We start from the raw sequence: 23,078 nt of genomic DNA on the forward strand, positions 1-23,078 counted from the left end.
TATCAGGTTATTGAATAAATCTCTGTTGTCAGTATTAATTTGTAAAGCTTTCTCACACATTTGCAGCCACATTCTTTGTCTGGGCTGCATCACAAGATGTGGTATGTGTGCAGAAAATCCAATAACATTGTCAAAGTGCCATTCTGAATAACATTCTGGCTTTTTTTTTTTTTTGCATTTATTCATTTGACTTTTCCAGTATTCAAATATTAATGTGTAACTATTTGTCTGCATAAATTCCAGGACCAAATATAAAACAAAAAAATAACAGTAGTACAAAACTTGACAAAACATTAATTCACAATGCATTGAAATGATAGGAGATCGCTGGACAGCTCTTTTCTCTATATGTACTAGATTTCCCATCTAGTTCTCTGTGTTAATATGGCTGTGTACCAGGGAATATCTGCACCCAGCAGTGAAGTAGCTGAAGGATGTGTTATTTGAAGTGTAAGGTTGTTACAAATCTGCGTTGCTCTTTGTTTCAGCAGAAGCAGATTACAAATATTCAGGCACAATGATATGCCTGTATTTCACTTTTGTCTTGCCATTTGTATTGGTTTGATCCCATCATTCATGTAAATAGCTCAATACTCACCCAAACCTTCCCTAACATACACACATAAACTGATTGTTGAGAAGTAATCTTTGGTAATTGATATTTGCATTATACCGTGAATAAAAAGATGAAGCTTTACTTATTTTGTTCTGTTACATACAAATTAAAGGCACAATGGTTAGCTGCAGTCTTTTGTCATAAGTACTTCTCACAAATTCTCTATAGAAATTCTTAATCAGCTATAAGCTATTTTATTTTAACCAAAATATGCTGAGTGTGCCCATGACAATAATGCTGCACTTCCCCCAGACAGTCATTAATAAAGCCTTGTGGTTGTGAAAGGAATCACTGATAATTCACCATTGTTGCTAGCAGCCCAAAGGAACCCTCTAAGAGTCTGAGTTAAACTCATTACAGGCTTGACTATGCAAGGTTATGGCTTCTCTGAGGAATATTGCCTCTTTCAAAATAGCCCGATAATTTTTGTTCCATGGATTGCCATCATTTAATCTTTTTCTGATAGATAGATTGCGTAACCTTGCGTCACCACCAGCCAGACTATAAGACAATAATAATGAAATTCAAAGAAGCAAAGGAAAATATCATTATCTGTAATAATATGGGACCAATGATTTTTTTTAAAGACGGCAGTTCCTCAGTCTTTTGTAAGCATTGGAATCCAGATAATATTTCTTTAGCAGTGAGGTGCATTATGGAAATATCAACCTTTTTTCTGAATAACACTGGATCAGTTCAGGTAGCCAAAATCCATGGATTATGTTGAGTGTAATATTTAAAATAAAACGTATATTTTAAATAAAACACACTTAACTGCAAGCAACTAAAAGCAATTGCAACTATCTCATCATTTTTAAATTTGCGTGTTGCCTGTTGCTCGGAAGATAAACTGTGTGTATAAATGACTGAGCAGCTATATCTGATGTTGTGGAGTCTATTCTGGGAGCACATCTGAGTTATCTAAATGGCTGCTGACTTCTGAGATATTGATCTGGTCAGCTAAATAGCAGAGGGAGTTGTTAATCACTTTCAGCTGCGCTACGGCACTGGAGGGGCAACAGTGAGACAACTCCTAAAACAGGAATGTTTTTGCAGGTTGGAGGCCACTGACATTTTTACTTATTTAATTATTTTGACTGGCCATCAGCAGGACCAGTATCTGCTCCTTTGTGTGAAGAAACGCATTGAGTTCTGATCCGTACAAAATGACCAACAGCAGGCCACTGATGTGAATGTCTCTGACCATGCACTCAGAAACAAAGTTTGTGAGGGTGGCCTGAGGGTCTGACATCCTCTATTCGGTCCTGTGCTCACTGCCTGGCACTGTGGAGCACAGTGGGTATTTGCTATAGAGTACTATAATGTAACAGACATGGAAGGGTTTGAGGAAGCCTTGGAGAACATCATGCTGCCTGCATCATTATTCAGGATGACCAGTAGATGAAGCAAAGACCTCTAATTCTAGGCGACAATGCACAGACTGCCAGTAAGTATTGGGATGAGATCCTTGGACCCACTGCCAGACCATACACTGGCACTGAGGGTTCTGGGTTCCTCCCGGTGCCTGGTCTCAAATGGCGAGAGTATGCAGGCAGTTCCTGCAGGATAAAGCAATTGATACCACTGACTGGCCCTCACGCTACCTTAAACCAATAGAAAACCTCTGGGGACATTATGTTTCACCTCTGGGACATTATGTTTCAGTCCATCCAATGCTGCCAGGTTGCACCTTTGACTATCCAGGCACCATAATCCAGATCTGGGAGAAGATCCCTAAGTACACCATCTGTTGTCTCATTAGGAGCATGTCCCAGTGTTGTCAGGCCTACAGAAAAGCACAGGAAAAAACATTTTGAGTTGCTGCAGAATGGAAAGAATAGTCTGACGCGTCATTTTTTCACTTTGATTTTCAGGGTATCTTTGAATTCAGCCCTCAGCCCTCACAGTACTTATTAGTATAGATATCCATTAAGATTCCACTGAGGTTCTATACCACACATGCTTAACTTATATCTAATGTGAGCTGCATGCATGGACATACACAGAAAAAAAGACAGGAAAAACTTGAGTTAAGTTTCAGGTGTTTGTGTGCATACAGTATATTGTAATGTGTTTTGTATTTGTTTTCCATGTCCAACAACAGTATAATTCTTGCAGCATCCAGGTCCAGTGACATAGGTGCCTCTGCATTCAAGTCCAGAGTCCACTTTTTTTAGTCAAAGATTCCAACAATCTTTCTTGTCTCTGGTTTTCTTCACTCTGCCATGTATATTTTACCGGGTTCACAGAGAGGTGAGATTTGATCTGAGGGTATTAACAGCTGTCACAAGGTAGAGATAAGAAATGACTATGGTGTAGGATCACATATGCAAGTATACCAATCTGAGGTGTTAAAAAGAAAGAAAGAAAAAAAGAACTGAGTATAGAACTCTTTAGGATGTAATGCGAATCTATGTGCGTGTTATTGTTGTAGAAATGTACTTTTCCTTAATGAAAGCTATTTCCAAGAGGAAACATATGCGTTGAAAATTATGTTCTAACCACTAATTGCATGTCCTGAAATGAGCATTCTTTACATTAATCTCTGGGATGCAGAACAAATGTGCACTGCAGTTACACCCATCTATGCTACATCTATGCTGTATGAAATGACTCAAAGCAATGTATTCATCGTCATTTACATGAAGCTCTTTCTTTAAATTGGTGTATTGCGACTTTGTCCAATGACACGATATTTTAAATTCTGCTCTTTTACTGAGGGACTCAGACACTGGGGGATAGAGTGAATTTAAAATTTATTTAATCTTACATTTATTCCCCTCCTGTCTGTGTTGTGACCTTGTGCTGTCTGTTATCCATCACTCTACGGTGCAGACATGGTGGGCGAGCTTTAGTTTTTGTATGAACAGTAGAGAGATGGGTTTTTATACCAGCATTAAAAAATGTATGCATGTTGAAAGCAGCTCATCTAACAGTCCTATAACTATAGATATATAACTATATCTCTAATGTACCCTTGCAAGCATTTGTCCTCTGGTGGATTACTACCAGCGAAACTTCAGAGTTTGGATGCAGAATGAAGGGGATTGTTTTGTTTATGACTTGACTGCACAGGGCCCTTGTAGACATCTGTGTTTTCTAACAACTCCCAGCAGGCGAGCTGTTTTTAGAAGCACCTGGGAAATAAGTGGTGCATATATCCAGGCACAAAATCAGAACAGTCCAATTGATGGATCTGACAAACAGTCCTGTGACTGATAACCTCTCCCAGTGACTGTGTCATGCTCAGACGATTTCGTATTCGAGCAACTGTACAAATGCCCAGCTGGAGTCTGGGAGCCCTACAAGGGTCAGGGATCGGACATCGCCTGCATCATCAGATTTGGTGAAATGTCACAGTGGGAACAAAGGCAAATGAAAGAGCTGCTTTTCCCTTTGATGCTGCAACTGAAGTTGAGGGCCATGGCCAATGTTCATGAAGCTGTGTGAATGCTCACAGAGACATTGGAGTGAAAAGGACATTTACCTTCAGATGCTGTTACAGTTCGACATAACTCAGGGGCTTGTAATTTGTAAGAAAAATAAAAACTCACATTGTGTTAAAAGCAAAGCATCCATGTGCAGCGCAGTTTTTTTTTTTGTTTGTTTTTTTTGAGAGTGTCTGTATTTGAACATGTGTGTGTCTTTACTTTTGGAGCCATCATTTAAATTAGCTTTTAGCTGGAACGCATATTTGTTTGTTATAAATTAAATGAGCTGCCATTTGCCTGTAAAGCTGTACATTTCAATCATTTAAGTTGTTTCATTGAATTCTTTATAAGAAAGTTAAATCCAGCAATCAGTTTTTTTTAAATTTCTCTTATAACACAATCAAGAGGGCGATTCTGGAATTGGAGCTAAAATTAAATGTACGTTATTTTGACTAAACTGATGTCTTAACCATCAGTTTAACTATCTATCCGATCTGCCTATCACAGCAACATACAGAGAGGTTTGTAACCATTTTGAAAATCACATCAAGTGGGTTTGAACATTTTTGCTGCGCACAGTATGACTGCAGTAAGTGTCAAGTGAATCCTTTATCGGAGCTTGTTATTGTTGCTGTCCACGGTACTGCTGCTCTCAGTACCGTGGACAGCAACTACAGACTACAAATGCACAATATACTTCATTGTATTACAAGTCCAGTGTTGCTGGGAGACAGCAGCATCCTCGCTTTCACTAGCTTTGTATGAGACTGCTTCTCGTAAGCAGGATGTCACTGACTGTCTCAGCATCTTCATGAAATATATGTAGTTTTTGTAAAAAAAGATAAAAAATGTCTGATTAGTTGTGAAAATTAGAACAGACAACAGCCTTCTTCTAGTCAGTAGCTTGGACCGCATCTGCATGTTAATTTCGCACATGGAGTAAGCGTCTAATGAGAGGAGAAAATAGGAACAGCTTGTTGTGCAGGACAGAGAACCAAAACAGGGAGTTTATAAAGTGTGGACCCACTCCTGAAATTCAGAGAAATTATCTCCAATTGAATATCCGGGAGCAAATTCAGCATGAATTTAGGCTGTGGTTTGGGAAAGGCCTGGCAGCAGCTCCTGAGCCATGCAGATCGCCAAAGAAGATATCCCCCAAAAGAAAGACTGTGCATTATGAAAGTCTTGAAAAATGTAATATGAATGATAGGCCCACAACTTTGATCAGTTGGTCAGGGAGTTCTTTGTGAAAGCATTTGTAGCTGTGCCACTAGATCAAGAGAAAAATACCAAGCAACAAAAGAGTGAGAGGAATCTGAATTTGGAAGCTGTGTAGCCAGACTCCGTGATAAACAGAGGCTCTGAAGATGAAGCATGCTGGGACTTTATTAAAACTGGAGATAATGGACCAATAATAATTTCTGATAATCTGTGGTCTTTCCTTCTTCTTACTTCTTCACATCTAACAACTTGAATGGCAACAAGAACGGAACCTCCAATCAGCCTGTCCATGTCATTTCAGTGTTGTTGACGGTGGACAGACCCTGAGGTCTGAGTAAATTATTATTTTGATGTGGCTGCATCATTAGAAATCTATCGCTGCCTCTTCTTGGTCCTTATCTAAGCCTCTCATGTGTATAAATCAAAGTCAGGCCCTAGCGGGGTATCTGTTGCTTCTCCATCTGCCAAATCATTAATCCAAGGATGTGACCCACAGGCAGGCTTCTCCCATTTGGTTCAGTCATTGTTACATGAAAAATAATCTTGGTTTCTCTCCCGCTCCTCCACTGTCTGCATCTTTCTTTTATTTGTTCTAATGGGCTCCTGCTCCTGATTTTCACCCCGGAGGATGAGTTACGTGTTGTGCTGGGGATGTTCAGTGGGATTGTGTGTGTCAGTGCCCTGTAAATTGCTACACTGTGCATTCAGTCTGTGCTCCAAGGGCACGTTCACAGAGTCTTCCACTCCTATGGTGATTTGTAACTTCACATTTCTTCGTTGTCTCCTCTCCAATCCAAGTCTAATGACTATAAATGGACTGCATAAAAGACACAGAGTAGAAATAGAGACAACTGGGTCTTGTCATGCCTAATCATGCCATATATACCCACACCCCTGTTGCCAATCTGGGAAATGTACACCATTTCTTTTCTCATCTTTTTTTCTCTGACTATCTCCCAGATTTTTTTTCTTTTTCCGGAGACTCCCCCACATCCCTCTGTTATCATCGCCCGGAGAGAAGTTGTGAAATTCATGACATTCAGATCTAGTGGAGCAGGCTGATGGAGGACAAGAATAGTCTTCCGAGATCCTTCTGGAATCAGTCTGTCTTTGATGAGCAAGTAATTCAATGTCAGCGCCTCCGATAATCTCGCTCTTCTAATTTGTAGTAGAGAGAAAATCTCATTTGTTGCATTTGGTTACGGAAGAGTGGATACCTCTGTGCTGCCTGTTTCTGCTCGGTAACCTTACAACTGTACTGACCAGTAATCTGTCCGCAGCCTGAAACAGAATACTGGACATTGTTATGATGATATAAGGAGATAAAATCTTAATGCTTTGTTCATCAGCTAGTGCGTGTCCTACTCTCGCTCCTTCTCGTTGCTGTGAAACTCATCGTAGGCGGGAGAGACTGTTGCTTGAAGGGAGCAGTCTATCTGCTTAAAATTCAAAGTTGTCTGTGTCAAACAGAGCTCTCAAACAGCCCCTGAGACACTCAGAAGCTTGAGAGGATGAAAAGTAGTTCCCCTGGCTAACAGTGAGGGGTAGTGGTGCTCCAATCCAACTTCATTAATCTTATGCCTTCCCTTTATTTTCACTTTCCTTTGTGTAGTTCCTGCATAAAATTCTCAGTTCTTTGTTGATCATTCAGTTGCACACCGAGTACTGAATAATGTGTGCTATTTGTAAATGAGAAATTTGTCATTTTTGTTGCCTCCAAAATGCAAATAAAGAGAGCTGTTATTTTAAAATCTTTATTCCCTGCTGATGTGTTTGTGATGCCGACCTTGTACGGTTGCAGAGACCTAAAAAAGAAGGGAAAAAAAGATTAACAGTGCTTTTCAAAACATAGCAAAAACAAATTTTAGTGCAGAAAGTTTGACAAGAAGGAAGAGCAAACATGAATGTAGGCATTTCAAGTCACAGAGGCAGAAAGTGTCCTTACGATCTTGTCAGGGGTGTAGTTGTGTGCACAGCTGGTAAATATTTAATGTGTTGGTGTCCTGCTTTGCTGTTCCCACTGGTGAGGAACTGTGCTGTAACAATGCAATGGCCCCTTAAACCTTTAAGTCCATTTAAGAGGAACTTTTGCTGCTCTTAAAATATTTTCACCCATAGAGTTTGGATGTCTAAAGAGCTTCAGAGCAAAATGTGCTTGCCTAAAAATGTCAATAGCATAAAAATGTCTGTTTTAACAAAACAGTTCACATCAAAACCACAGTTTTTAATATAAAGGATATACATAGCAGTGGGTCTGGAAAGTGAAGCTGCTGTCTTTACAATGGCCAGCAGGGAGAACCTCCTTTTATCATTAAGGACGATAAAGCAGGGCTTTGTTTAGGTGGAGCTCACCTTATGACTGACAGGCTGCTATCATGCAGCACTCTTGCATGATAACATTGGTTACTTAGTCAGATCCACGACCATTTTCAAAATAATTACATGGCAACACTGAAAATGCTCAGCTTGGTTCTTCACAACAGAACTTAACATAAGTGGTTTTGTCTGATTTGGTGATCCTCACATTTTACTGTCTCCAGTGTGTCAAACCTTTTCCTTATTTAGAGGAATTTTACAGCCTGCACACAGGCAAGAATACTTACAAAACCATTCCCATTAAACCCAGCTGTACTTTAACACCCGTAAAACCTTGATTTCTGTATTATTTATGTACAGTGCCACTTTAAGCCTTAATAAAGTTCAAAGAAAATCAAACCCTGAACAGTTGCCAATGGCATTCTAGGACTTGCAGTTCATCATTACCTTTAAGCACCACTGGAACAAAGCGTAGCTTCAGAGCACCACTAACATAGCAGTAAACTTCGAGTCTTGGTAAACTACCGCACATCAGGTAGTGATTTAAAACACTTGCCTGCAGCAAGAACAGCATTGCTAACTGCAATGTAAACTGCAAAGCTACTAAGTTCCTGCACTATGTGGATAACGAGCGTCTTTAGTGTTCTTACTCTGTCTCCTGCTCTCAAGGTGATTTATATTTTTCTACTGCTGGATGGGGTGGATTGAACCTCATCTCACAGAGGGCACCTTCTCATTACTCTGGACCTCCTTCCATTGCTAGTCAAGTCCTCAAAGTCAAGGCAGGCTCGTTGTTTAGCCAGCCTGCCATGTCGCCTGAATGAAGCGACAGACATGGACTAATTACACCTGGCTGCCCTTTCCCTTTCACCTGTCTCACACAAATCAGTCTGAGTGAATAGTTTTCTTTTTTCCCCTTTTTTGGTAATACATCATCACGAAGGGCATCTTTTGAGAGACACGAGGAAAAAGCAACAGTAAAAGGAGCTTTTGAAACTACATTTCTGGACACCAATAATTAGTTTGTTAGCACAAGTCTGACTCTGGAGAATTGTTCTGTGAGAGATGTGTCATGTCATTATCAGCAGAGGAACTAGGGCGAGCTGACTGTAATAGAGGAGCAGCCTCTATAAAACATTTTTCTCTAGAAGTTCATTTTTGATTATAGATTATTTAATAAAATGTATAATAGTCAGAGTCCGTGTCAAATATATTTAACACTGACTCTGAGGTTATAACCCAGTATCAAAAACTTTATCTTATAGCCCATGTCTGGCAAGAGTCCAGTTATATCTAATCGAAAGGGTCGACAAGGCATCCCAGCATTAGCACTGATGAGGGCGGTCAGTGCATGTGTACCTGACAGGGTATATGTGTTTATGTGTAGTGTCATCATATCCAATCCAATCCAATCCAATTTTATTTATAGAGCACTTTAAAATACCCAGCACAGGAACAAAGTGCTGTACAGAAAATAAGTTAAAACAATAGAATAACAGAAAACAGCAAAATAAATAAGTAAAACACATAAAACATAAAATTAAAACAGCCCTATATTGAAACAAAAACAATATAAAACAGCATTGAATCACCTAAAAACAACTAAAAATAAAAAAAAATAAAAATAAAAAACCAACATCTCACGTGGTGTCAAAGGCCAGGGTAAAAAGGTGGGTTTTCAAGAGGGACTTAAAAACAGATAAAGAACTGGCCTGTCTAATCGCTAAAGGAAGCTCGTTCCACAGAAACCGTATTTATTTAAGTCTGATAAACAGGCTATATGACAAGATGTAAGGGGAATCAAGACCAGACATGAGGAAGGAAAGAGAGTCAAGAGGAAAGAAAATGAGAGGGGACAAGGAGGAAGAGATATCAGAGAACATCCCTTTTTTTAAGTCATTATAAGCAGACTTGTTCCAACGGATTGGCAGAGATATAATTTTCCACATATCCTAATGTGTGTCACTTTGACACCTATCTCTTTTTGAAATATTCAGCAGGATCAAGTAGAATTATATTGGTTTTAGTGACGATATCTGACTTTTTTTTTGTCTTTTGGGAGATGTGTGATCACAGAAAAACACGTGAATGTCTTTTTCGAGCTTGAATTGCCAGGGCAAAAATAGATCAAGTAAGATGAGAGACTTGCATCTATCAGAACTCATCCTCTTTTGAAGTCTAACTCGGGAGGGAGTAAGCTCAGATGTGGACCTGGAAATTTGATAACTAAGATATTCTTGAGCAAAATTAGTTTTCTATTTACACAGCTTCTGCTTTGATTTTTGGGATTTTTTTCAGTTGCAAGAACTCAAACAGTTTATTTGCTTTCAAGTAATCATTTTCATGGTGGCAAATAATAATTTTGTCAGACCTCAGTCAAATTAGTATGAGTCATGACAAATGAGTGATTGACGTAAGCTGGAATAGCACCTTGAAAAACATATATATAATTCATTCATTCACTTCACATTTTTCACTTCAAAGTATTAGAAAAGATGTTAAATTATGTAAATATTTAATCAAGGTGCTACTATTAATGCATCATCTGTGGCTACCCCTGCTGTGGCATAGTTTTACATAGTAAATCTCAGTATTCCCATATTCAGGTGTGTCATACACACTTAGGCAGTCAGCTGAACGCACCAGATGAGCAGCAGAGAAAAGGCAAATTCCAGAGAACTTTCCAAAGGGTGATACATAATCATGACTGGGCTATAAACAAAGAATAAGTAGCACAGGGAGTCTAACAAAAGGAGAAAAAAAACACAGGATCTACCAAGTGGCAAAATAATGATGAATGCACTGGGAACAGGTGTAGCAGAAAATTGGAGGGAAGCCTGAAAAACACTAGAAGTAAACCTAGCACGATCTGATATCCTCGTGTTGGTGTTGTTCCCAGATCATCATACTAAAGGTTGTTCCAGGATCAACATTGCAAGTGACCAATCAGAATGTTGTGATGTCATACTTTTGCGACTTCGGGAAAAACCGGCGTAAAACAAAAAACTGTACTTAAGCTGCGAGAAACCACCTTTGTGGTTACACAGATAGATAGATAAATCTATCTGTGTAGATATAGATAGATATAGATAGATATAGATATAGATAGATATAGAGATAGATAGATCTATCTCTCTCTCTCTCTCTCTCTCTCTCTCTCTCTCTCTCTCTCTCTCTCTCTCTCTATATATATATATATATATATATATATATATATATATATATATATATATATATATATATATATATATATATATATGCTTAGTTTAACACCTTGAGGAAGATGCCTTTTGTGGGACACTTGCTAATGTAGGGATTTTTTGCCCTCTTGCTGTCAGAAGTAGGAATGAAAATGGTGTGTTTGAATTCAAGAAATCATTGTGGTTGTTTCCAGGACAACAGAACAAGACAGCTGGACGCACCTTTCTCTTAATCTGGCAGAGATAGGAGCTACTTAGTCAGAGAGCACAGAGGAGACACAAAGAGGGAGGGCTGGGTTGTGTACACACACACATAAAATACCAAAAACACACACACACACTCAGTGAGGGCTGAGTCAAGGAGGGAGGAGAGAAGAGAAAGAGTTAGAGGTGTAGAAAGGAAGGAGAGGCGCACAGAGAAGCTAAGAGAAAAGGAAAAAGGAAGAGGTATGACAGTCCTTGTGTTGTAGTCTGCTCTGATCCTGCACACCACAGGGAAGCCTCATCAGCCAGTCAGCAGGATGTCTCAGAGGAAAAGGAGTTTCACATTTGGAGCTTATGGAGGGTAAGATAATAGAGGACTAATCTGTCGGAACATCAATTGATTTTGCAGTTTGCCAGTTGACACTGCTGTCACAACAGTGTACATGTACCTGTTGCATTGTATTGCCAGCCCTGGAGTAGTGAGAGGAAGGTGTGACTGCTCTGGGACTAGTACTGTATCTGCTCAGCAGCTGCTGAATTAGCTAACAAGGTCATTGACTGGCAGAACTGTGCACTCTTAATTTACACCGTGAACCATTAGTAGGGGAAGCTACAAAAGTGCTACAAGGGGAGATTTGCATATGGTTGTCTCAGTCATGGTGATCTGTTCATCTATGTCTTTTTAAAGACCTCACTACTTGTAAGGTATTTAAAAGTGACTGTAGTCAACACAGCAGTCTAAATGTATATAACTGGTAGCTTTAAACAGCTTCTAAATCCATACAGATATGTGATCGATAAGGTTATTCAAAGTGCAAACCGTTTTTATTCCAGCAAATAAAGCACTGATTGCCTGTCATCAACCAAAATGGTGCGTAATTAAATATTTGCGATGCTTACTTGATACTGAATAAGGAAGTCAGTGATTGGTGGCAGGGAATAACAAAATACTTCATCAGTATGGGTAAAACAGCGAGAAGAGGTAATTATCTCGACTTTGCATAGTTCCACACTTTTATTAATGTGACAGATGATTTTGAAGCAGTCAGAGTATGGATATTGGAGATGCGCTTTGGTTTATGAACGATGAATAGTGCATTGCAATTTGTGAGGCAGTGAAATTATTTTAATGTTGTGTCTTGCAGCCTGTGAGTTCTGCCACGTCAGCCTAGAAAACACTCATGAGACCCAAATTTGACATTTTTGTTGTAGAAGTCAGTTTGAAAGGTAGTCTGAGTGCACAAACAGACACAGGCAACCAATAGCAGGCAAGGAAACATTTGTGGGGCACAGAAACAGCATTTCTGAAACAGCAACAGGCTTTTTGTAAAAAGATGAGCAGTGAGATTCAAGGAATGATCCAAAATAGATATGGAGTGGTGTGATGAAAGTGCACTCACTGTCACCTGAACTGCACTCATCAGATTCTTTTTTTTTTTTATTAAGCCTACCACAGATTTGTGTTTTATTTAACTTGATGGGTTTCATATTATCAAATAAGTTAAACATACAGCAATGTTTACATTATGTTTCTTTTCTGTCAGACATAAAGGGCAGGAGTCAGATTACAATAGATGAATAGTGAAAAAATGATCATGAGACCTTAGATGTTAGTTCATCCAGCTGAATGAGCTCATTCCATGACGAGGCGCCTGTCATCCATCCACAATTCTCAAGAAGCGCCACTCGTCCTACAGTATTGTCCAGGCCTACACACGATGATTGCCTTATGATTCACCCAAGCTGTGCTCAAGGTTAAGGCCAAAGTCATATTTGCTGGCACTTTTCCATTTTCACAGCACAACCTTTATGCACACTATTTGGAATGTCACCAAATTCTTACTCCTAAAGTACTGAACAATATTCAGTTGAAACCATTTTGTAAAATTGTTAACATAAGACCAGAGTTTCAGATACATTTATAATGAACAAAATGATAAAGAAAAATAAACTTGCAACTGGTTGGCAGGTGGCATGAGCTTTCTTGTTGTTGATGGTGAAATTGGTCACAAAATGTGCATGGTGTTACTCTGAAAAACGTCTGGCAATTGCTTTGATTGCTAGCAGACTTGTGTGTTTGCATGACAGATAACATCTTGTCTTGAAACCACTGCAAGCTCACTGAGTGATACTGTAACTGTGAAGAGTGTGACACAAACCAGAAATGGACAGCATCTCCATGTCCTTAGGGGGAAAATGTGCATTTCCTATCAGAAGGAGGGTGCCGTAGATACTGATACGTCATATTAGATAGGAAAGATAGACAGAAAGTAAAGTTAGATACTGTTATGATTTTGGAGGGAGTGGTCCTGTTGGCTAAAACTATCACCGTCATGCTACAATTAGTAATGTGATTTTAAGACATGCTGATGCATTTGTCATATTATTGTATTACTGTCATAATACTCCTCAACTCAAACACTTTTATTTGCTGGATGAATTAATCTCATTTGATGGTGAATAGGATTAATTTGTTCGGCATATGACTCTTTGACTTCGAAGTGGATTTTTAATCCTCAGTAGTGTGTGCAAGCCAATCAACGGCAAAAAAAGCTTATCGCTTCCTTTCTGTACTTGACACATTACAGTAATTTGTTGAATTATAAGCTGGCTAAGCTACTAACTCATTGACATTTTGGTTTTTGTAAGCTGATATTGTAACAAGTGCAAATGAAATTGTTACTGTCACCTGAAAACTAAATGCTGTATTCAGCTGTTTTAAATCTCATTTATATAAACATTACATTTGCATTTGTTTCAGTCTGTTACAATCATTTGGTTAGAGCAAGCGAGTGCCTGCAGTTATTTGTCCCACTATAATGTTTTCTCACATTAGGGTGTAGACATTTGATTTTAAATTCAGGAGATTTGTAGCACTGTGCTCACAAGTCTTCTTCTTTTTCACACAAACCAAACCTGAATCTGTAGGAAAGCTCTGTTTGGCTGGGTGTCACGAGAATGAACTGAATCAATTATTTATTATATGAATTGTGGAATAAAAGCAGCAAAATCAGTGGTTGACTCGTAAAGTGCATTGTAACACTCAGCTTGGCTGAGTTGTTACATAAAGGTGGCCCACTCCAGTCTTGTCCTCGCAGTGCACTGCTGCAACAGTCAAGTTTAGTGTTTATCTGGTATTTGATTTTGTTTCTTACACATTTACTTTGCCCTAACTCTTCCCAGCTATCTGTGATCCAGTCTAGTCTTATATGTGCTTCTGTACTATCGAAAGTAGCCTGGGGATCCATTAAAAGCATGCATCTGTGTTAGATGAATTAGTGTGTGTTTGTTTCAAGAAAAGAAATGAGCTTTTTCATTTTAATTTGGTTGGTTTTGCAATTGCTTAGGAAATCTGTCTCTGTTGTTAAAAGCCTTGTTGTTGAAAAGCGTATCTCTGGGGAAATAATTTCCTAATGAATAACATTGAAAGGATTCTTAAACAGAAATGGATGGAGCCCAGACCTAGTCAATAACATTACCATTCTGCGTTTGTTATTTTGTAGTTATTTTGTAGCAGATTAATTTCCGCATACAATTTAAGGGTAATTGCTGTTAGCGGATAGCAACATGGCTATTTCTTTAAAGTGCTTGTAAACAGCTGCAAGGAAAAATGGATGAGGTGAAAAACAACTGGAAATTGCCTCCCATTTGAGCAATTTTACTATCCCCTGTGCCAGCTTCCTTGCTGATATTTTTTTCCTTTCTGAACTATGTAAATTTAAAGCAAGCAATTATGTGAAGTAGGACAGATGATTTAAAAAAATAGAGACTTGATTATGGTTGAGCTATTTTTAACTTTACTATGGGGAACTTTGAACAATATAATACCAAGCTGATGAGTGAATTTCCTAAATGTGAGCTTGTGATTGTAATTATAAAAGCCAGAAAGAGTAAGCCAATGATGCTGGTATGTTTGCAGGTTTTAGGTTACAGATGGTTGGTTTCCTGCTGGTGAGTAAAGTCTGCTTTAAGCCTAGAGAGAAATGGCAACGGTTCAGCCATGTGAAAGATTGTGCATATATCTGACTGCTCTGTTACAATTTCCCTTGCAGGTATTATACGGTAGCTACCTGAAAATGGTGTTGAGGAGGCTAGTGTGACTGTACAAACAGCCCACCTTTTGTTCTTTGCTATTTTCATCCCTCCGACATTATGTAATGTCGTTTTCTTTGTGTGGCTGTGCTTAATCTGATGGGGAGGTTACTGCTTTGTTTCTTAAGGACCCTAAAAAGTGATCACATACAGTAACCCACAATCTGTTTGTGGATTCTGGTGGAAATATTGCTAAATCAGCTTTTCTTAAATCAATACTACACATTTTAAACCTCAGAGAAAATCACAGAAAATATGAATATAAAATTAAAAACTTGAGAATACTATGATTGTGTGAGTGCTTTGTGTGAGATTGGTAATGATAGAGCCTGGACAGTCAAACTCCTACTCTCTTTTGAAGGTTATATGGTCAGAGAGATCGGAGAGATGGACCTGGAGAGGTCACTGGGTTTAAAGTGAACAGCCTCACAAAAATAATTTGGATTAGGGTGGTTTTTCTGAGTAAGATTCAAAAACAAATGCCATCGCATCATTTAAATAAAAAAAATCAATATAACTGTAAAAAATGCTAATCATCATGCATGTTGTTTGTTTTTAAACTTTTAACATAATGAAAACCCATGAGCAAACTATGATCATTTTACTCCTCTAGCCTTGCAGGATTGTTGGCTTAGGAGTCTCTTTAGTCGTTACACTGAGGTGACAGATCCTGAAAGCCTGACTTCACTAAAGAAAACAGTTAAAGTGGATGTGTGTTTATACTGCCTACATGAAAAAACAAAGTGAAAACACAAAGGCTGAGGGTGGAAGCTCTAAAACATGCTTCAGTAGTCATTTTATAACCCCAGCAAAACATCTCTGAAAAGTTCAGACAGGGACATATTTGCCACTCTTTTAACAACAATCTGTGAGACCGTGAGTTGAGAGGGATCTGCTAGTCTTTTGGGATATGAACGCTTAGAATAGGTTATAGGTAAAGGTAGGATGCCTGGAAATGTTTTGACCTTTAAAATAACATTTCCTTGAGATTAAAACATCTGTTCAAAATGTGCTTCTAGCTTTATTTCAGGCAGCGTACATTTTTCTTCCTGTATTCCTGCAACCTCCAGAAAGCTATTGACTGCTCACAGCTCAACCAGCAGCACGTGCATTGGCACACTCAATTTCTTTTGACATTCTCTTGTTCCCATTTATTATTCACATGATTTATTGTTTATATTAGTAACATGTTTACCATTTGCATTATCACTGTATTACTTTGTGTGTCTTTCAGTATGCGTGTGTGTGCTAGTATGACTACTATACTACTATTTAATAACTGGTTTGAAGAAACTTTTTTTAGCATGTTTGAGACATTTCATTTCATTTTCACTTTCACTTTATTTGTCAGGGACCATGTACAAACAGAAATAAACAATCTTCTTCGAGAAAAGTTGCATCGTATGAGGTTTAGCTACGAGCTAATTTCGGTCAGCAGTCCCTGGGCGGATCAAATTGTAAATGGAAAGAAATGCATAAAAACACATCTTCTGTTTTATCAACTTTAGTTTATACAAAAACTGCGGAAAGCACCCCCGGCTAAAATTATAAAAGCCACATGGACACTATCCACCTTATATATTCCCCAAAAAAACTGCAACCAATATATTTCTATACCCAGTCAATGGGCAGATAAAGCAAAAACCAGTAACAGACCAAAGAAAATCATCAGTTAACAACTTTAACACAAATGCAGTTAACTGTTCAATATAATTCCAAAAGGTTGATTCTGTTCATCTTGACGTAGCATTTTCAATGGGAGAAACGTTCAAATATAATAAGACAAATACCTTCTATTAATTATGTATCAGAACATATAGACAGTATCAAATGTATCCAATTCCTACGCACATAAGTATCAAGTATGATTATGTAATGTCTCCAAGCTTTATATACTAAAAGAGACCAGAAAACAAAATGTTCACGTATGTTTGGACAAATTTTGGCTCTAGGTCAAAGTCACAACCATCACAAAGCTGAAAGTTTGCAGATGGTTATTGATATTGTGTTGTAAAGATATGTGGTTCTGACTAGTAAAGAGCGATTAATAACTTTCATTCTATTTACTTTAGATTATTTCACATATTGGAAATAACCCACGGAGCTTTCTGTCTGAACAGGCTGATGTATTATTAGATGTTCGCTCTGGACAGAAGTGTTAATATGCCATGATTTAAGCATCATTTTCAATCTCTCAGCTTTGAGGAATTTGTGTAACACTATATGAAAATGGTTGTGAGAATAAAATTAAAATAACCAACTGCAGTGTTTAATGTTTAAGATCAAAAATTATATGAAATGGGAGATTATAAAGCTATTTCTTGGAACATGTTTCTACTTAAAAGCCTCCAAAATGAAACTCTCAGTCTGTTTCATAGCTTTGAGTTGTTATACTAACCTGTATAGCAGGATGTTTTCTTATGTTTCTCCTTATGTTTTGTGTTTCTACAAAAGATGGAGGCGTAATTGTTTATGTTATGGCTAGTTTCTCACCCCTTCTGTTGCTACCAAAACAGCATGTTGCTGAGTCAGTAGTAAAACATCATTGATATCGATCAAGCGTATTGCTGATGGAAATATTTCCATTCCCCTTTGCAACAAACAAAGAAAAAGAACAAAGTCCTGCGTATGTAAAGTTTCCAGTCATGAACAAACGTGACATGTATCTAATGTCAAAACCACAGGCTAGCAGTCTGTGCCATGCAAATGTTAAATGCATATAACGTATTTGATATAACACTGCAGTGATGGTGTTTCACTTTCTTACATCATACCCCTCGTCTCACAAGTTTATCCAATATTCTGACAACATACATGCTTATTGAAGGAGGAGAGAAGCAGAGGTTAAGCTAGTATCAGACTGGTGAACTACACAGGCAGAGGAATCACAGAGACACCAGTGTGGAGACAAGGGCTGTATCCCAATTCAGGGTCTGCAGCCTTAAAGTACGCAGCCTTAACGGTCCACAAGGGCCGCGTACTCAAAGACCGCTAAGGCCGGAAGTGTGAGGCTTGTGAAATGGGACGGTCTAGCCTCCGTCGCGCTGCCCAGGTTGCCTGGCAACCATGATACTAACAGCTGGAAACTTTTCAGCATTGTTTGACATTTGTTTGTTTGTTTCTACATGAGCTTTGATCATTCTCTGTAAGATTAAGGTCAGCTATTGAACGGCGTATATTTTAAAGTAAAGGCTTTAAAACCAAGTTAGCACAAACGTCACTAATAAAATTATCCACACTCACCACCGCGCTATGTATTCTGGGATATGTTAGGCCACGAAGTCTACACCGCCACATCCTTAAAATTCAGGGAAATGAAGGGCGCATTTGAGGGCCGCTTTTCGAGCAGCCTTCGAATTGGAACAGCCTTCGTCGCGTCGCTGTGATGTAATCGACCTTAAAATGCGGCCTTTAAGGCTGCAGACCCTGAATTGGGATACAGCCAGAGGCATGCACAAATACCCAGATAAGACATCTACCTCCATTTTTACCACTTAGTTGTGTCCTGCCACCCAGTGGTGTGGGCATGCTACTAAATATCAACCTATTGCATTAAAAAAAAAAAAAGGCACTATGAAAAATGTAATGATAGTATTAAAGGCAGCTGCAGGGCTGAATATAAAAGATATGAATAATATTCTATTCTGTTGAACTACCAAATATATAGAAGGCTTTCACTTTAACAAAGCAGAGAGGATACTTGCACATCCTTGCAAATCACTCTAAACTTCATATCACACATAAGTGCTCTTTCATGTATAGATACAAGCGTTAATATGCTAATATTTATTACATGCTTTGCTTGAAATAGAGTATTTTAAAAATTTTTACTGGAGACAAGGATCAAAATGTTTTCTTTACCATTGGCAGGAAGTGCACTTCCTCTGTGAGTCTGACATTTAACCAGTTTTTGGAATACGTTGCAGTAGAAAAAATGGGTTAGACTTTGCATTTAATTCCTGCACATCCTAAACCCAGAAATCTCATTTATCATTTTTATCATCTTTTTATATACTTGAACCTAACTTGAGTTGGCTTTTTTCTTTGTAAATTTAAAGGAGAGAAACAGCAGAATGGCTTCTATTATCCTGATGATATTTTCCATTTTCATTTCTTCACCAATAAGTGGAATGAATGCCTGTGATTGTGTTGGCATAAAGTAATTGTTTGACTGGCTTAGCCATGGGGAGAAAGGGATAAGCAGTGATTATTAGTAGGCTGATTGTCCACCTCTAGTATCTGGTTCTGGAATTTGTCCTTGATCATTTGATTTCAGGATAATGAATGAAAAAAAAACAAACACCAACCACACAGAAAACCTGACTCGTTGACTAACTATAATGTACCAGCAGAAGAAAATCAGCACTTTGTTCTCTTATCTCATATTTCCTCTTTTCTGTCCCTGGCAGCTAATTTGACCAAAAACCACTTTTCCTCCATCTTTCTCTCTGCCATTCCTCATATCAACACATAACAGCAACAGTCCACAATTAATGCAGTTAAGTTTTACATGAGTTATGTTTGACATGATTGATATTTTTGGGTTGTGAGGATGCCTGCACAGCCACACAGCCCTCCCTTTCTGGTGAAAATGATATGTCAGGAAAACCTTGAGGGAATTTCTTCAGACTGGGCACAAATGTCCACTTGAATTTGACTGTGAAGTGATTTGATTTTGATTCTTACTGTGAACTCGTAATGAAAAAGAGTTCTTGTAATGAAAACCGACATGAAATCTTTTAAGTTCATGTGTTATTATGAAAATATTCATCCACGTCATGCAAAATTCTTTGATTTTTCTGTATGTGTGGATAAATATTGTTGTTGTTGAATGTATTAGACCAGCGGCCCCCAACCTTTTTTGCGCCACAGACCGGTTTATGCCCGACAATATTTTCACGGACCGGCCTTTAAGGTGTCGCGGAAAAATACAACAAAATAAAACTAGTACCGGTACCGAAAAAAAGAAGATTTATTCATAACACACGTGAAAAGACCCAGGAAAACAGAGTTAACGATAAAAACGATAACAAAATAACGCTGAAAACCAATAAAAACCCTGAAAACCATACATTTCACACCTGAGCCTCAACTCTCGTGGCCCGGTACCAAACGACTCACGGACCGATACCGGTCCGAGGCCCGGGGGTTGGGGACTGCTGTATTAGACCACCTGTCCTTAAAACAAGGAATTATTAACAAGGAGTTATCTTAGAAACCTGTGAAAAACTTTTACAATGAAAAAAAATGTTTTAATTGCTAAATTTGCTGAAGTGAAATTAATTAAAAGTAAGATTCACCTATTACACAATGCCTGTAATGTGACATCTTTATGTGTTTTACTACTGTACTTTTTCTGCTTTTCGTAAACCAGTACATTGGAAAATGACAACAATAATTATATTTTAGCATTAAAAACTATTATATTAATTTAACTTGTTTAGTGTTTTGGAGCAACTGTGGCCACATAATTTCTGATTGATTTTGATTCTGATTAACCATTACAGAAACATAAAAAATATTTTGGAAACACAGGAAATGTATCATCATGGCTATGATCCTACCTGTCTGGAGGTAGGATCATAGTTGTAATGTTGGCTTTCAGCACCGACTTACCATCCGGTGAGAAAGCCGACATCTCACAGATTCTGATGCGTCGGGTCGGCGCTTTGTGTTTCCGTCTTTTTGCAGGATCCGTTTACCTGCTCTCATTTCCTGTTTTAGCTGTTTGGTGGTTGTTGGAATAGTTTTGTGAGCTTTAACCATCTTCTGCTTTGCATTTGTGTGGGAGCCCTGTCAAGAAAACTTGTCCATTATGCTAGCAAGGTCCAAGCATTCTTTTTTTTATTCATACCCCTACTTTGGGAGCCACTGCTTTAACCATTGGATACTGTGCTGACTTGCCTAAACTACAAGCTTGTCTATCTGAAATTAGGGGCTGGTTATCTGATAATTTCCTGCTTCTTAATGCTGATTAGACAGAGATGATGGTCACAATTCAGTGATTGTCCCAAAACATCACCTTCAAAATTGATGACTATGTCATAAATTGCAGCGACAAGGTAATGAACTTGGGCATGTGGTTTGACCCGATGCACTCTTCGAGTCTCACGTAAAAGAGACAATAAGGACTGCCTTTTATCACCTAAAGAACATAGCTAAAGTCAGACAAGTTTTATCACTTGACACTGCAGAGGTTCTTGTGCATGCTGTTACGATCCAGCTCAAAAGCCACAACATAAATAAGGAGACGAACACCAGAATTTAGGTGAGAAGAGGTTTTATTTTAAAATGCATAGCAAGTTTGCTAAAATAGCTGGTACTACCAAGGCAAGGGCTAATGAGCCTCCCTGAAAGTCTGCTTCAGGTATGCTTTTATAGACACCTGACTGGCACCAGCTGAACACACTGAGGAGATTAGGGGCTGCAGAGGGGGTTAACAATGCATTTGTGTCTTCACGCATTGATTATTGTAGCGCTCTGCTTTCTGGGTAACCGAAGAAAAGTTTTAGAGGTTTACAGATGGTACAAAATGCAGCTGCTTGCATTTTAACCAAAACTGGAAAATTTGAGCACATTACCTCAGTACTGAAATCTCTTCATTGCTTGCCTTGCAGTATTTAAGGTCCTGTCTCTCACCTATAAGGCTTCAAATGGTTTGGCACCTTCATATCTCTCGGACCTTTTGCACCTCTATGTTCCACCCCCTGCTCTCCAATCTCAGGATACTGGCCTTCTAAAAGTTCCTAAAACCAGAAAAAAGACTACTGGGGAGTGTGATTTTTCTTTCTGTGCCCCATCTTTGTGGAACAACCTCGATGAAGATATTAGGCCACAGGTTTTCAAACAAAGTGCGCTTTCAAACAAAGTGCTGAACAGCTATTTGAAGATAAAAAAGATAAACAAATAAAAAGAATACAGAAAAAAACAATACAGTTTAAAAACTGATAAAACAAAAGGGAATAGCAATAAGAACCAGTAAAAACTTTAGGCATAGAATTAAGACACATAGGATAGGGTGAACAAATAGTTCTTTAACTTAGCTTTGTAAACCTCCACAGGTTTACAAAGCTAAGTTAAAGAACTATTGTTTTTTTCTGTATTCTTTTTATTTATTTATCTTTTTTATCTTCAAATAGCTGTTCAGCACTTTGTTTGAAAGCGCTTTATAAATGAAGTTATTGTTATCTTTATTAATGTGGGCCCACTGTGTTGTACTTAAAATAGTAAAGCTGCGCTAATTACATTACAATACAGTTTTTGTATTTTTAGTATTAGTTAAGTATCAAATGATCAAATGCATTGTTACAGTGGTCCCCTGTAGGGACAGCGAATTATCACTTGAGAGTGTTTTAGGATAAGAATGTGTGTTTGAGTGGGGTTTTTTAGAATCAGAATCAGAATATCTTCATTGTCATTGTAACAAGTACAATGAAGTTAAGTGTTATCTGTGCAATAAGTTCTTATTTATTTCTGAATGACTGTGTTTTACCTCTTTTTTTTTTCTTTTTTTTTTTAATGTTTATTTTGTAATTATATTTAAACTTTTCTTTCTTGGCACCGCAGGGACTGCACTTAATTTCGTTGAACTTGTTACAATGACAATAAAGATATTCTGTTTCAGATTAATGGTCCTGTTATCAGTATGCTACACCACATGCAATAGTTGTGATAAGCATTGTTCTAGATGATCAATAATTTAGCAAAAAAGAAAAAAACGTGTAGAGAAAAAGCGCTCTGGAACAAAATTCATAGAGAATAAAAAGGAAATTAAAGAGGAATCAGTACAGTTAAGAAAAGCTCTGATATTCTCCATGTACAAATAAACAATTTGATAAGTCTGTGTTTACAAGTGGCCAAAAAATATCCACACGGGGGCAGTGCAAAACATCTGAGTAAAGAGCAAGGTGCACTATCCATGTTTACATTTGCAAACTTTTTTATTCATAAGAAAATCAAGGGTCATTATCAAGTAACATATTGTCACTTTGTTTCTTT

General features: G+C 38.1%; 1 protein-coding gene and 1 long non-coding RNA gene across 11 annotated transcripts in view; both read left to right on the forward strand.

Annotated features, from left to right (window-relative positions):
• The window catches only part of rap1gapb (RAP1 GTPase activating protein b), a 113,043-nt gene that overhangs the window by 33,852 nt on the left and 56,113 nt on the right, over nt 1-23,078 (forward strand). For 2 of the 10 annotated variants that reach the window (XM_085161263.1, XM_085161269.1), the window contains exon 1: nt 10,860-11,349. The exons of 4 other annotated variants lie outside the window; for them this stretch is intronic. In XM_085161263.1, coding sequence (XP_085017389.1) covers nt 11,306-11,349 — 44 coding nt within the window. In that variant the 5' untranslated portion in view covers nt 10,860-11,305. Of the gene's footprint in view, nt 1-10,859; nt 11,350-23,078 lie in introns of those variants that run through there. 4 more of the 10 variants (XM_085161262.1, XM_085161264.1, XM_085161273.1 and 1 more) reach the window with 3 other exon arrangements.
• LOC146518019 (uncharacterized) lies at nt 11,356-23,076 on the forward strand. Its single transcript, XR_014874304.1, has 3 exons — nt 11,356-11,992; nt 12,038-21,162; nt 22,124-23,076. It is a non-coding gene; the product is annotated as an uncharacterized LOC146518019 (long non-coding RNA).

This window comes from Neolamprologus multifasciatus, chromosome 5 (assembly GCF_963576455.1).
Source record: "Neolamprologus multifasciatus chromosome 5, fNeoMul1.2, whole genome shotgun sequence".
Lineage (NCBI taxonomy): Eukaryota > Metazoa > Chordata > Actinopteri > Cichliformes > Cichlidae > Neolamprologus > Neolamprologus multifasciatus.